This window comes from Antrostomus carolinensis, unplaced genomic scaffold (genome assembly GCF_000700745.2).
Source record: "Antrostomus carolinensis isolate BGI_N321 unplaced genomic scaffold, ASM70074v2 scaffold3938, whole genome shotgun sequence".
NCBI classification, from domain to species: domain Eukaryota; kingdom Metazoa; phylum Chordata; class Aves; order Caprimulgiformes; family Caprimulgidae; genus Antrostomus; species Antrostomus carolinensis.
Window position 1 is genome coordinate 24,788 of NW_010333569.1, and position 14,471 is coordinate 39,258.

The window sequence follows — 14,471 nt, forward strand, 5'->3', positions numbered from 1 at the left end:
TTAGCAGGAATATGACTTCTTGAAATGTAAGCAAATGAGCATGGAGGAAGAGGCTGATTGTTGAAATGGGCAACGTAACAAGAGTATTTTGCAATGAAGTTGCAGTTTGCTTTTCCAGTGAATTGCCAGCTTTCTATTGGAAAAAATTTGCTTAGCGCCTTCTCGGACCTAGAACTGTAATAAATTTTCCCCTCAAATATCCACTGTTTAACTCAACACTTACATAAGCACCGAAGATACACAACTAAGCTGTTCTGTGCCTGAAATATGGTTTAGGGGTCAGGAAGGAACTAAGTGTAGCCCATCTGGGTATCATCTCAGAGATTTTTTCTGCAGTAAGGGTTAATGATTTTCAAGCGTGAAGTTGTTTAACTACTGGTGATGTTACAGTTTTATCCCTTTTCTAGGTAGAAATCACTGTTTCAAGAGGGGTTTTTTTAATATTCTCACTTAGAATTCTGTATATTTCCCTGAACCTTTTCCCTTAAAAAAAAAAAAAGTATGGGTGAAAACTCAAGCTGAGTATTTTTTGGCAGTGAATGTTGGAGCTTTAAATTTCTCTAAGGTAATCTTTTTTTTTTTTTTTTCCTCTCCCCCCCCTTGTTTTTCTAGGATGCTGTGACATCAAAACCAGTAATCCAGTTTCAAGGAAGCCAAGGGGTAAGTTTGTATGTGGAATGCCTTGGAAAGTTCTTTACTGCCTTATACAATTAATCTGAGGAAGGTATTTGTTCTGTATGTCTGTCCTGTTCCAGTTCAGAAAATGATGCTTGAATTTCTGAAAATAAGAGATGCAAAGTTCCAATATGGTCCAGGAAAGTGTTTGCTCATTGATTCCCTGGATTATCTCTCTATAAAAACTTCCCCCTCCCCTCCTCTTTATTTTCTAACCTTGTTAAATCCATAGCAATGCAAAGTGCTACCAGTGTTGCTGGTGGTGAAATTTCATTTTATAAGGTCGTGCTGTTGGGTAGAACAAGGAAATGGAAAGTTCACTGATGGCAGGACTGTGGTGGGTGCAGCAATCCATGGAAAACTCACCAAAATCCATGGAAAACTCACGGATACCCAAGGAAACACTGTGCCAAGCCTGGTCAACTTGGTGCAAGATTTTATGGGGACCAGTTATTTACAGTAGAAGTGCTCAGAGGCTGCTACAAATGCACTGAAGTTTTATTTAATATGCATGTCTAAAGAACTGTGAGGTTTTTAGTTTCTGTGAATACCAAAAAGGTGGGGTTTTTTTTATATTTAGGAGTTTTATTTCTCTAACTGCTGTTCCGATGACTGAACTCCTCCAAGATATTTATAGATGCTTGAAACAGTCTGTCATGCCAGTTACTGACAACGTTGAGATTTAATTGGTAGTGTTTCTGGTAAAGTAATGCAACTCTTCAGTGAACTTGAAAAATGTCATTTATATACCTTTTTGATACAAAAAGGTGTGTGTTTAACTTTGATGCTCTGCATAAGGAAGGAGAATTTAAGTTGTTTTTTCTTTTTCCCCCCCAAGAATCTGAACTCTGCTGTAAATAACTTCTGATTTTTTTTGTGGTGGCACAATAAAACTTGCAAAAAAGGCTTGAATTAAGTGGGCATTAAAGTCTAGCACATTTCACCTTGCCCACATTTCACCTTGTGATATTATTAGTCTCTCTAATAGTACATGGTACTCTCTTAAAAAAACATAGCAGGAAAGACATGATTGTTATCCTAAGTTAAGAAGAAAAATACAAACCTTTTTGTCCTGGGGAATAAAGAAAGGAGCAATTTCCAGGTTTTTTTTACTGTGTTTACAATTAAACTTCCCAGAAAGCTCAGCAAAAAAGCTGAGATAAAAATCTGCAACTGAAGTTTGGCAAAATGAGAAGCGAGTGAGTGACGAGGAAAACTTTTAAGGGTGCGTGATTTGTTGCTATTAGATGAGCAAACAGCTTTGCATGTAATAGAGAAGCTAAATAGACTGCAAACCCTTTGTAGAACACCTTGAGAGGATCTACACCTGACTTTTCCTGTAAAACTGCTTAAGTTTGAGAAATGCCTCTCCTCTCTTAATCTTCCTCCTCGAAGGAAATATAGCAAAATTAATCGGAGCAGCTTAAAACGATCCACTGCCCTCAGCCGCTGTGTTCTCCTGGTAGTGGGTTTCATGTGGATCTGATACAGAACTGGGCGTTTTCAGGTTAACCAAAAGAAAATTTATTTTAAAATGATTCAGTCCCTTTTTAATAATTTTAAAAATACCTATTTTTAAGTTATGAAAAACGGCATCATTTCAAAAATGCCTGGTTTAAAATGATGCAATTCCTTAAAATAATAATAAAAAAATATTTTTAAATGTTGCACTTCCTTATAAAAAACTAAAAATAAACCTTGAATGCACTTAATTATATTAAAGCCCTTAAGTTCCAGAGAAGAGTTTTTGGGGAAAGAGCTGCTGCCAGTGGACTGTAATTACAGTCGGGGTTGAATGGAGAAGGAGCGCAGCAGCGCGATTGCGTCTGGCGTTGCCATTTAAAGAGCGAAGCGTCGAGCCCTGCGCGGCGTGAGCAGCGCCGGGGCGTTGCGGGTGGAAGGAGGATGTTGACAGCACAGAGCTGACCTCTGCTTCCCTCGTTTTCAGCTGTTTAATTAATTGCACTGTCGAGTAAAGGCCAAAGGTAGAGCTTTGAAGAAAGCGAGATCCAGTTCAATTGGGGCGGATAGAAAGAGTTCTTTGTCCTTTTATTATTATTTTTACTGGGTATGACAAGAAGCTGGCAGCTGCCCTAACCATCTGGTTTGAAGTGTAGTACCCATATATTGTGCCCTGATTTCAGGAACCGACAGCTTTAGGTGCTTCCTAGTGACCCTCCTATCAGTTGGGCTGAAAAGATAATTTCAGAAATTTTTACAAGTTCTCAAATTGAAATGATGACGTTGAAATATACTTATTTAGCTATTTATTTTTAGGATACACTTTCTGCCACTATACCTTAATTCTCCAGTTTGTTGCCTTCCTATTTTTCTTCCTAATCAATGTTGCTATGGAGAAGATTTCTCATTAGCTTTGGAGGCTGGTATGTTTTAGATGTAGCACAAATGTCAGAGTGTGATTTAAAGCAGTGTCCAGTGATACGAGATTTTGATAGTGTGACTTTTCTGTATAAATAACCTTCTCCCAAGAAGGAAAAACTTAAAAATATTTGATGATTGAGGGAAGCAGGACCTCACATAAGATTTTAAAACAAACTGCTGCTTCCTTAATTTAATTGAATTCTCTAGAAGCCTCCTGACCTGTTGATTCTCCTTATTTGTGGGGCTTTTAAATTGCTGTGTCCATGTCTTTTTTTACCTATTCCCAGTGTTAGACTAATGAATGCTGTCAAGGATACTCTCAGCTTCTGATATACAGAAAACAACTTTCTTGTTTAATACTGTAATTAAACAGAGAAAGGAACTGGCTGGGAATAAACCAGAGGGTCAGCCAGTTGCTGAAAGGAGGATGTCTTTGGTTTTAGCCCAAAATAAAACAAGTGGTTTTGGTGACAGGGGACAAAACCTCCTGCATGGATCCTGATCTGGATGAAATCTCAAGAGACTTTTTATAAACTGTGGACTGTAAATGATCTTTGCTGTGGGATGCATTTCCTTATAGCAATGCTAGTCTTGTTAATTACTTTTTCAGTGCAATATTCTGTGTAATAATCAGAATTTCTGAAGTGGTAACTAGGTCGTAATTAGCAGAGTGTTATCTGCTTTGAGATGCTGAAGTGGGACTATCTGGATATTCCTTAAGAGCAACATCTGTTCATTACTTTTTCATCATGAACTAGATTTTCTTGGATAGTTTTGTAAATTTATATGGAGTCTGGAGCATTTTGCTTCTTTCAACATGCATGTAAATTAGAATTTAAGAGCTTGAGTACCAAAGCATTACAAAAGTGTGTATAACTGTATGAGAAAAGCTGAAAATGCTTCTATTTTGGTAGAAGCATGTGCAGAATTAGAGATTAGGTTGGGTCAAATTTGCAGGTGCTTACTGGGTGGGGGAAACAGGGAAAGAACTGAACTGAAGAGGGGGGGGAAAAAATAATCCAAGTGACAAATACATGTATTTTCACACAGCTTTCTTACATGTGACTGTTAGGAACAAAACGTCTTAACGTTACGTGATTGGAAAATATGACGTTTTCCTCTGTTTCTTGGGATGAACTTATGCTGGTATTAATAGAGGAGAGTGAAATTGCCATTCAGAATGAGCTGTACACAGATGAAAATTACTTGAAAGGAAAAAAAATAATTTTAAAAAAAAAAAACAGAAGTCACATCTGTAAGTGAGCTATTTTTAAGTGTCTATGGTTACTGGTGTAATACTCAGCACCAAAATTAGGGCTCCCTCAAAGCAGTTACCATGCTGATTTGGTGGCTTGAGAAACCTTCTGTTTCAGCTAAAAATAATTCCTAGATAACGGCCAGTTTGCATATGTTACACTTTTCAGTACTGGAACGAGCACCATTTAATGCTGAAGTGATTCTCTTGCTCCTGTCTCGTTTTACATCCTTTGAAGAAGCTGGAAAAAACTCCATAAAAATGCCAAAGTTGGGGCTCTCAGAGCAGTTTTTACAACAGTGAATCAGGAGATTGAAATAAGTTATTTTGATTATGTGAATATAGGATTTGGTTACATCCTTCAGGTTTTATTTTACAAACCCATTGAGTGCAGCACAACTCGCTCCCCCAACAAACAGCACCAGGAGCTGAACAGCCCCGTTGCATTTAACTTCTTGCCCCATTCCCAGTAAATTAACTGGTGAGTGAAAGGTGCCAACTGGAAAATACCCACAAATCTACTGTTGACATAACTTGGCCTTTGAGCATATTCTCAGCTCGCTTGTAAAGCAGAAGAGACTTTTATTCGTTCTGGATGGGTGGGGGCAGAAGGTGCTGGGGTAGATTAAGGGCTCGAGGCTTCGGCGCACGTTTGGCAGGGCAGATAACGGGGGTCAGCGCTGCCCGTCAACGCCTGGATCGCCCCCAAATCAACTCCTGAGTATTTTTAGATCCTGGGACTGTGCAGGGGGATAACTTGCCCTTCTGTATCGCTCAAGCCCTGGGTTTCTTGGCTTGATGTTTTGAAAGAAGGGAAGTCTGTTTTGAGGGTTGGCTGGAGGAGGGCTGCTCTTTACGGAGAGTAAATGGAAAGTGCTGCGCGGGCTCAGCTCTCTGCAGGGTCGTACAAGCATTTTCTTGCAGGTTCTGAGAACATCTCTGTGGTTTAGTGAAGTGACCCAGATGCACTGGGTTTTCAGACTGCTGTAGACGTCTGAGGTCAAAGGGAAACCACCTAGAAACCCTTCTGTACCAGCAGTGATCGTTTATGGAGCACAGTCATACGTGGATGCCACGAGTTGGTTTGCTAGGCGTATATATTTTCTGCATATGTGTGGTGATCTGGGTAAATATAAATCTGTGTGGTAGAGTGTAGCCTAAAATAGATTGAGGCTGATGTTCCTTCTGTCTCGTTTTCTGGAAGCCATCTTAATTATCAAATATTGATGTGATCGTAGAACTCGGATGCTGAGATTTACGTCGGATCTTGAACGCAGAAGGGAAACAGTTTCCCTTTTGAAAAATGAATGGCTGGGGGGAGGAACACAATGCAGAATGCTGGAGAGTTGTCTGAGGAGCACACTTAGTGCTTGATTAAATATTTAATTTAGCAGCAGCGTCACACTCTACTGTGAGCCATGAAATCTCGTTATGGAATTATAATCTCTTAAAAAAGAATAAGCATGCTACCTAGTGACCTGGCTTGTACTATGTTTAGTGCTGGATCACTAATTCTAAAGAAACAAGTCTCAAGTGCTTTAAATTGAATATAAACAGTGGTAACAAGTCTGTTTTTGAGCCTGAATCAATAGAATTGGGTCAGATTCCTAGAACAAGATGATTGTGGGCTCTGCTTTGAAAGACAGTGAGCTGCCAGCTCAGCCCTCTGTTCTGTTGCTGATGTAGCTGTCTCTTTAGCTGTTCTTTACATCTCTCTCTGTTACCTTCTCTTTCCAGTGCATATAGCTTCACTAACTTGAATCCTTCTTGCAGCTTCGTGCTCTTCCTCGTCTCCTGTGCAGTAATCCATGTGCTTTACTCCTAGTGGGTTGCAAAATGGTTATAAAGTATAGTGACTACTGAAAAATGGAATTTTGTGTTAGTCTGAGTTACCCAAGTGACCAATATTTTTTCTCCTTCCAAACAGCACATTGCAATTCCAAGGCCTGATCGACCTACGGAAGTGCGGACTTTCACATTTTATCTTTCAAATATTGGCAAGGACAGCCCCCAAGGGAGTTTTGACTGTATCCAGCAGTATGTGTCTAGGTGAGTGGTACAGCAAAAGCCAATCTAGCCTCTCTTTTTTTTTTCCCCTGACAAACCTGAACAAATTAACACACGTTCTTTCTTTTTAGAGTCTTTCTAATCTGTTTGTGTGTGTGTGTTTGGGTAAGGCAACACTCCTAGAAGAATCTGTTTGTCTCTCAGCTTCTTTCTGTCCCCTCCTATTATTTAGATAATGCAACCTCAGTTACTCACCAGCAACTGAGAGAAATGTGCCTGTTTTCAGTATTGGGAGTATCTTTTTCCATTCCATTTCTTTTGCAGCAATGGCAATATCCATCTGGATTGCCTTGGAAGCATACAGGATAAAATCACCGTGTGTGCTACTGATGATTCCTACCAGAAGGCAAGGCAAAGCATGGCACAGGCGGAGGAGGAGACTCGCAGCCGGAGTGCTATAGTCATTAAACCTGGGGGCAGATATGTAGGTAAGCAGCAACTTGATTTGGGGGTGTCTTCACTAGCTTCTGAAGTCAAAATGCTGACACTTGTTTTGCTTACCCATGAAAGTCTTTAACAAATATCTGGTAGTTCCTTATGGGTGTCTTGATTTATTAGGGTGCTATTCTCCTTGTATTGTGACTTCTTCTTGGCTTCCATCTCCACCTTGGAACATGAGTGGTGGTGGTGTTTGCCTGACCTCTGAGGATTGTCTGTGTGCAGTCACATCCCTCTCTGGCATTATTTCATATTTGTCATGCAATGATGCTGAGAGTGTAGTGCTGATCCATCAGAAGTGTCTGTGCTCCTAGCAAAGTCAGCAAAAATGTCCCACCGCTGCTCTCACACATCTGGTGTGTGCCTGCACTTGAGACCATAACATGCAACATCTCGGATGCAAGATAGCAGTGCCCTTGTGTTAATAAACAAAGAGACTAAAGCAGCGCTGCTGACTGCAGCATTCAACAAACCCTCTTACTGCAGCAATGAAAGGAGAGGATCTTAGGGGAGGAAACAACCTACCAGTACCTGAAGGGAGCTTAGAAACAGGAGAGAGAGCGACTTTTTACATGGGCACGTAGTGATAGGACAAGGGGAAATTATATTAAACTAAGAGAGGGGTTATTTAGGTGAGATATTAGGAGGAAATTTTCCACCCAGAAGCCCAAGTTGCCCAGAGAAGCTGTGGCTGCTCCTCCCTGGAAGTGTTGAAGGTCAGGCTGGATGAGGCTTTGAGCAACCTGGTCTAGTGGAAGGTGTCCCTGCTGCTGGCAGGGGGGTTGGGACTGGATGAGCTTTAAGGTCCCTTCCAACCCAAACCAGTCTGGGATTCTGTGAAATAAAACCATGGCAAATATCAGTGGGCTTCAGAAGAAACCTGCAGAGACTTTGCTTTGGACTCAGGTCCCTGCTTAACTTCAATCTGTTCACAAACTTTGGGCACAGAGATTAACCAGAAAGTAGAGTTTCTTTTTTCTTTTTTTTCTTTGAGCTAGCTGTTTTTTCTGCAGCCCATGTGATTTGTAGCCAGTTTCTTCTCAGAGGATGTCTGTGATGAGAATGATGAGTTGCAAAATGTAGAACTGACCCTGACTCATTGTTTTATCAGCCAAGTGCTCAAAGCTGAGAAATAAGATAGTAATCAGGAAGGAAATGCATTGATTTCCTGTAGACTAGAAGATTATTTTGTTTAGCTTATATTTGAGAACATTACGGTAAGTGGATGAAGTTGTGAGGCTTGTGAGGGAGAAGATTCTTAAAGCAAATTGCTTCCCAGAAAGATAACCCAAAAAACTTTTGATTTAGAAATCCTCTTATTAAAATGTTTACTGCTCCGAAATGGAGGCACAACCATGTTAAAAAGGAGTGGAGTGTGTGCTGCATAGAGAAGATGTCAGTGTTTAAGACAGGAGGAGAGCACCGATCGAAGAAGAAGAGCCTGGGCAAGGACAGTCCTCTGTGGGATACGCACGTATTTGGTGTGCCAGCACCATCAGCTGATTCACTTGCAGGCTGGTCTGGAGGGAGAAGGTTGGCTCTCACATTTCCGTGAGAACACGGAGCTCAGCACTTAAAACGTCAGTGGAGTCATCCCAGGCAGCTCAGATGTGGGAGAATTTACATGAAATGTTGAAATTGGAGATCAGCAGAACAGTATAGACGTGAACTAACACTTAAATGACTATATATGTAAATAGATAGATGATATGTCTGTAGGGGGATGTGTGTGCTTATATATACACTAAATGTGTATGCATACACATCTATATGTATGCACATGGATAAATATTTTAAAAGCCTTCATGGTCTGGCTTTAACTTAATTTCTTCTTTTCCTATCACTGCACATTTTGGCTCCAGCCTTAAGTGGAAATCTCCCGATGTGTGTTTTACTGTTCATGACCTGGCAAGAGTTAAGGGAGTTCTAGAAAGCTGACGAATCTCCTCTTGTCCCATTTCTGGAAATGAAGTCCAGTTGACCTCTGAATTTTGGGATGTTTTAATGTGTCAGTTGTTTTTTTTCTCCTTCTTGTCTTAACTCAGCCCTGCCGACGATGGGTCGTGCTTACTTGCATCAGCGTGGTGCGTAATAAAAAGCCAGGAAATGGGGATTCAGTTATGCAATCTACATTCAGTAAAATAAACACAGCAGACAATCACCAGTATCTTCAGATGACTCAGTTGAAAACATTGCTTCCTAGCTGTGGAGAATTGCCTGCAAAATTCTTGCAGTAAATACTGGTTGTTGTTTGTCCTAGGGAAGGTCAGTTTTGTGAACCAAAGTGATTATTGATTGAATCTCCATGTTTTAGACCTTGAAACCTACAAATTTATCTTTTTTTTTTTTTTTTTTTATTTGCTGGTTTTTGCTTTGGTAGCAGGAACTTTGGCTTTGTGACCTGTTCCTGTATCCAAAATAGTAAAATTCTTTGATAAGCGCTTTAGTAAGTGATGTGGGACTCGTGGGAGGGTTCTAGTTAAAGCTGGTTTTCAATAGGAATGGGGAAAAATTAATTCTTGTATAATGTTGTCAGAAACCAAGAGCTGCTTTTGAGATGGAGTTGAGAAAACTGCCTCTGAGGGCTTGAGATGAACTTTTTGAGGCAGCTTTATGTTCTCACGTATACATAAATGTAATTGGAGGGCGCAGCAGTTACGACTACAATGTAGAAGGGGTTATTCTATTGGTATAGACAGCACACTAATGAATAGGCCAATGTATCAGTGTTAGACCCTATTCATGTGGCTGTGTTTGGCGGGGGGAAGGGAGGTGGACCCAACCCCATAAAGTTCCTATTGTTCTAAAAGCAGAAACATCTGCTGGAGTAAGAGTTTTTGCTGAGATCAGCAGCAGGGAGCCGCTCGTTGACCAGTTCTGGTCTTTCCACTCCATATTTCGACTCTTCTACATAATAATGTAGAATTTTCTTCTCATAGGGAGGGAGGGGAAAAAAAAAATAATGGTTAGATTAACCGTGGGGATACACGCACTTGGGATAAATGAAAAGCTGGCAAACAAAGAGAGCTTTATGTAAGCTTGTGGCCAATAATACTCGGCAACACCAAGCTCTGTAAACCTGTATACTTGTTACAAGCTTGTTGTGAATCATAAAACTCTTGGGATACTTGTTGCGACGGTGTATCGGTCCGGGTGGGGTGTGCTGGTTGTGTTTGTCCTTCCTTGTCATCTTCTGGCACTTGAGGTGGTGTAATGAACTCCATATACGTGTTGACAGATCACTGGCTTTTGCAAGGTGACTGCTGCAGTTTACTATTCTCATCTCATTTTAGGCAAAAAGGTTCAGGTGCGTAAACCTGCACCAGGAGCTTCCGATGCTGTTCCCTCCAGGAAGCGCCCAACGCCAGTCAACCTTGCCAGTGCAATAAAGAGAGGCAATAGTGCGATTTCTCAGAGACCCTTCAAAGATAGGGTTGTGCACTTACTGGCACTAAAGCCTTATAAGAAACCTGAACTTATTCTCAGATTGCAGAAGGATGGACTTTCTCAGCAGGACAAGGATTTGCTGGACAACCTTCTGCAACAGGTTTGTACTCTGAAGGCAACGATTTAGGTAAAGGGAAATGTCTTCTGAGAACAGTAGTACCTTCTGTGTTAGTCTGAACGTAACCTGTGTTATCTCAAAGCTGCAGCTGAATGTTTCTCTAAAGGCTGTGTCCCCCAGAAGTTCACAATTCACCTTGCTATTTTACTGGAGATAGCAGAAGCCTCTCGTGTATATGCCTCAATTTAGGGGTATGCAGCTAAGCCGTAGGGTCTTTGGTTCACCAGGTCAGTCGCTTAAGAGGAACCCTTTGGGTTGGTTGTTGGGAGAATTATCTACAGGAGGATCTCCAAGCTGTTTGATTTATTATAACCTATAATTCTATATATATTTTTATTAACATGGACATAAAGAAACACGTTCTGTGTTGATACACATAATGTTTCCTACATGAAGGAAAAAATACATCCCTTTCCATCAAACTTTATATCTTCTCTGTGCTGTTCCATGCCTTTACTGCTTAGAAGTGCAACTGGTTAGGTGTGAAGATCATGCAGCTTCTTGCAAAGCGTATTATTTGTATGTCAAGTGTGAAAGCTGTCTCCGAGCTGAATCAGTTCTTAACACTTTGAGTCATGTTGAAGGTGCCATTTTAGGAATTGCAGTAAATACCTTTTATTGGTCTCACAGTGCAAAACACATCAGGGATATTTACTTAAATGCTGCAGCTGCCCTCTTCTGTGTTGGGTTTTTTTTTTTGTTGGGTTTTTTTTTTTTTGGAGCTGAAAAGAATGAGACAGTGAGGAGTTAGTTTGCCCAAGGGCACAGGGCAGGTCATATTGAAAATGAATTTATTGCTGGCATAACTTGCTCCTTTCCTAGTTTTTAATCCTGTGTGCTAGCCCTTCATTTTCCAGCAGTGCTAGAATTCTTTTGAGCACCCTTTTGAATGCTATAAATAGATTTAATACTAGAAATAGTGTTGCTGATAACCACCTTTCTTTGATGCTCTCACAAACCCCCGGCAGGCAAGTGGTGTGTTCGGCAGTATCCACAGCGTCAGCCTGATGGGGCTAAATGCTGATTTGGCTGTAAATGTCTTGCTCGTAAATTTAATCTCCTTTCAGTGCTACCAGGGCTCCCATCCACAAGCAGACACAGATAAGCTAAAAATTACAGGCTGTATTAAAGTGACATGTCTAAATACGTCTAGGTGTGGGTTTCATTGTACTCTTGCATCTCTCACAGGACTCTGTGTTCCTGCTGGCCTTTTTGCCTCATTTTGCAAGGTTTCTATTTTTGGGAGGCCTGGGGTGGAGCTTGTAGAGTCCCACACCAGCAAAACAAGGAGGTAGGAGCTCTCAGGCTCTGCACAGAGAAAATCTGAGGTGGTGTTCTGCCTGGGCTACAAGCCTTGTCAAGCAGCGTGTCTCCCACTGTAGAAAGAAGCAGTAACTGGAGAGAGTCTCAGAGAGTTTTTGAAAGAGAACCTGGCTTTGCTTTTGTCTCTTGGGCATGTTTACTGGGATATCTAAATGTAAAACACAGCTCAAATTCTTCTTGTATTTTGGCTCAGGATTTTTGGAAAGCTGACAGAACTGAAAGGAAAAACAAAGTGTTCGTCATGTAAACTGATAACTGTGCTTTTTATTTTTCACTTATCAGGAGAGCTTTGCTGTATTCGTGCTTGCAGCTTTTTGCTTTTAATTCATAGATGTTTAATATTAGGTCATAGTTTCCCTAAAGCAAAAGCAGAGGAATTAACAGCATCTTCAGTTAATTTGAGACTTTCCACTCCTTCACTCGCTTTTCTTACTGCTGTGTGGATAATAGAAATTCACAAGCACAGCCATCTCCTGAACAGAGTGAGCACTGGAGAAGGGTGATCCTTAAACAGATGGACAATATCTCCGTTGTCTGAATAAAAACATCTTCCAGTTTCAAGTGTAATACAGCCATGTCTGCTAAAGCAGTGAATTGGGGATGTGGTTGGTGGCTTTGCCAGTTGATCAGCCTGGCTGTGATCACAGCATTTGGCACCTGTCTCCTTATTCCTTTTATAAAAACAAATTTAAGGCTTTGTTTTCCCTCTAAACTTTTGCAGTACTCTACAATCACTGAAGAAGGGTTCACTAAGATAATATCAGTGCAAGCTTAGTTGGTTTGTTGCTTACATTGTACTTTTCAGATGTGTAACCAGCAGCAAGAAGTTAAATTTTCGGTCAAGCTATGGAAAGACTGATGGAAGTGGGATAACTCTTAGCAGGTTGTTTCCATTCAAATACAATTCTGCTGGTTCCAGCAAGTGTTTCCTGTCCCTGTAGGCACCATGCAGAGTTTTGTGGGGGAAACTACACATGATAGAATTGGATAAAATGTCACCCAAGTTTCTTATGCAAGTGTACTGAGCTAACTGCAGCACATGATGTAGGTGCAATGCTTTGTTGTAAAACCCTGGGTTATAAGCTGGTAATCACAGGTTTTGTTCTTGCCCTCGAGTAGTCCTCGGAAAAGTTCTCCTGTGTGAAATCCAGCAGATCATCCTAGTGCACTGAACTGCGTGGTGTCATCTGCCAGCTCCTGAATGCACGATATCTACAAGGCATTCTTGTCACTGGTCCTTGAGAAAGTCGCTTTCTGATGCCTGTTTTACTGGCTTGTTAGCAAGAAATTATCTTCTGGCAATTGTTAACTAAGCTATCACCACAGGAGTTCCTCTATCAGCTAATAAACTGCTCCGTTTTAGCTACTGGACAGGTGTGATAAGTGAACTGCCTGTTCCCATTAGGATTTCTTTCCAGGTATTTCCATAAACTGATGTTGTACTGTTCCAGACTATCCAAGCTGAATAATCTGTTCAGATACAACTTGTTTCCCAGTAAACTGGATATGCTTTAGAAACTCATAATAAACTATTGCAATGACAAGGCAAAAGAAAAGGCACAGTTTGATTAAGTAATCTAAAGAATTAGAAAATGAAGTATAAAGTCTGTCCTTATTCTCTGACACTACTAACTGCCACTATCTGCTGAGATCTTGCCTACATCTTAGATCTCTTTTGTTAGGACCAGTGAGAAAATTAAAACCCTAACAGTTTTTTTGCAAATTACTTTTGTTCCAGGTGGCAAATTTGAGTGCCAAGGACAGCACTTTCACTCTGAAAGACTGTGTCTACAAAGAAGTGCAGAAGGATTGGCCTGGCTACTCTGAAGGAGATCAGCAGTTGCTGAAAAGGATACTTGTTCGGTAATTATTCCATCTTCTCTGTAATCCCATCTGGAGTTTGAAAATAATGGGCCAAGTCAGTTGCTATAAATCAGGGTAACCAAAGTCAGTAGAACTACGGTAAGTTGAGTGACTTATTTTAACATAAAGTAAATCTCTTTATCATCGAGGCAGCTGTAGAAGTTGACTAAACTTGAATATCAGAGTGGAAGCACCTTCAGATTGTCCTTGGTTGCCTTTAAATCATTATCCTAAAAGCGAGAGGAAAAAGCTGAATGGAAAACAAAAGCTGTTACAGTTAAAAGTTAACGGTGGTTTAAAATCCTGAGAGATGAATGGATTAAGGCAAATGTGTCCAGCTCAACTCTCCATTGAAACTCTCCTTTCCTTTTTCCATATCTGCTTGTACATGCTTTCCTGTGCAGACTGCTCTTTGTTCAAGGCAAGGAGTGAGCTGTTGTCGTGCAGCAACGTTCCCTGGTTGTCCCCTCTCAGCTGCTTCTGTGCTCTGTTCCTCTGGATGTCCCTATTCCTCTTGAGCTGTTTGTTTTGGAGACGTTGCTACTTAATTTGTGGATGTTTGGTTTACTATTTATTCTTTTTTCTTGTCTTGCAAATTCTGTTAGTATCACAGTCACCCTGCAAGGTGAAGATTTGATTGAAGTAAAGGATGCATGAAAAAACACGAGGCAGTTCTGTAGAGATAAGTCCCCTAAAACACAGGCTGGTTGTGCTGCTGCCCATCCAGTGTAATCCTCCCTGTCCAGGGGATACCTGTTCTCACATTCCTTCCCGAAAACAGCCCTTAACAGAGTTAGTTGAGACGATAGCTTTGTCTCATTGCTTGCTAAAGACTTTTTTTCCTCTACAGATATTTTTCCTTAGGCAAAGCCTCCAAGCTGGAAAGCTCTTGGCTGGCAAACA

The 14,471-nt window shown here is 40.8% G+C and overlaps 1 protein-coding gene across 1 annotated transcript in view; it reads left to right on the top strand.

Annotated features, from left to right (window-relative positions):
- Positions 1-612: 612 nt before the first annotated feature.
- Positions 613-14,471, top strand: part of ELL (elongation factor for RNA polymerase II) — a gene marked incomplete at its 5' end in the record, with an annotated part of 28,268 nt that continues 14,409 nt past the window's right edge. The window contains 5 exons of the mRNA XM_010173894.1: positions 613-660; positions 6,240-6,361; positions 6,644-6,807; positions 10,111-10,364; positions 13,444-13,568. Of these exons, the coding sequence (XP_010172196.1) occupies positions 613-660; positions 6,240-6,361; positions 6,644-6,807; positions 10,111-10,364; positions 13,444-13,568 (713 nt within the window). The remainder of the gene's footprint in view (positions 661-6,239; positions 6,362-6,643; positions 6,808-10,110; positions 10,365-13,443; positions 13,569-14,471) is intronic.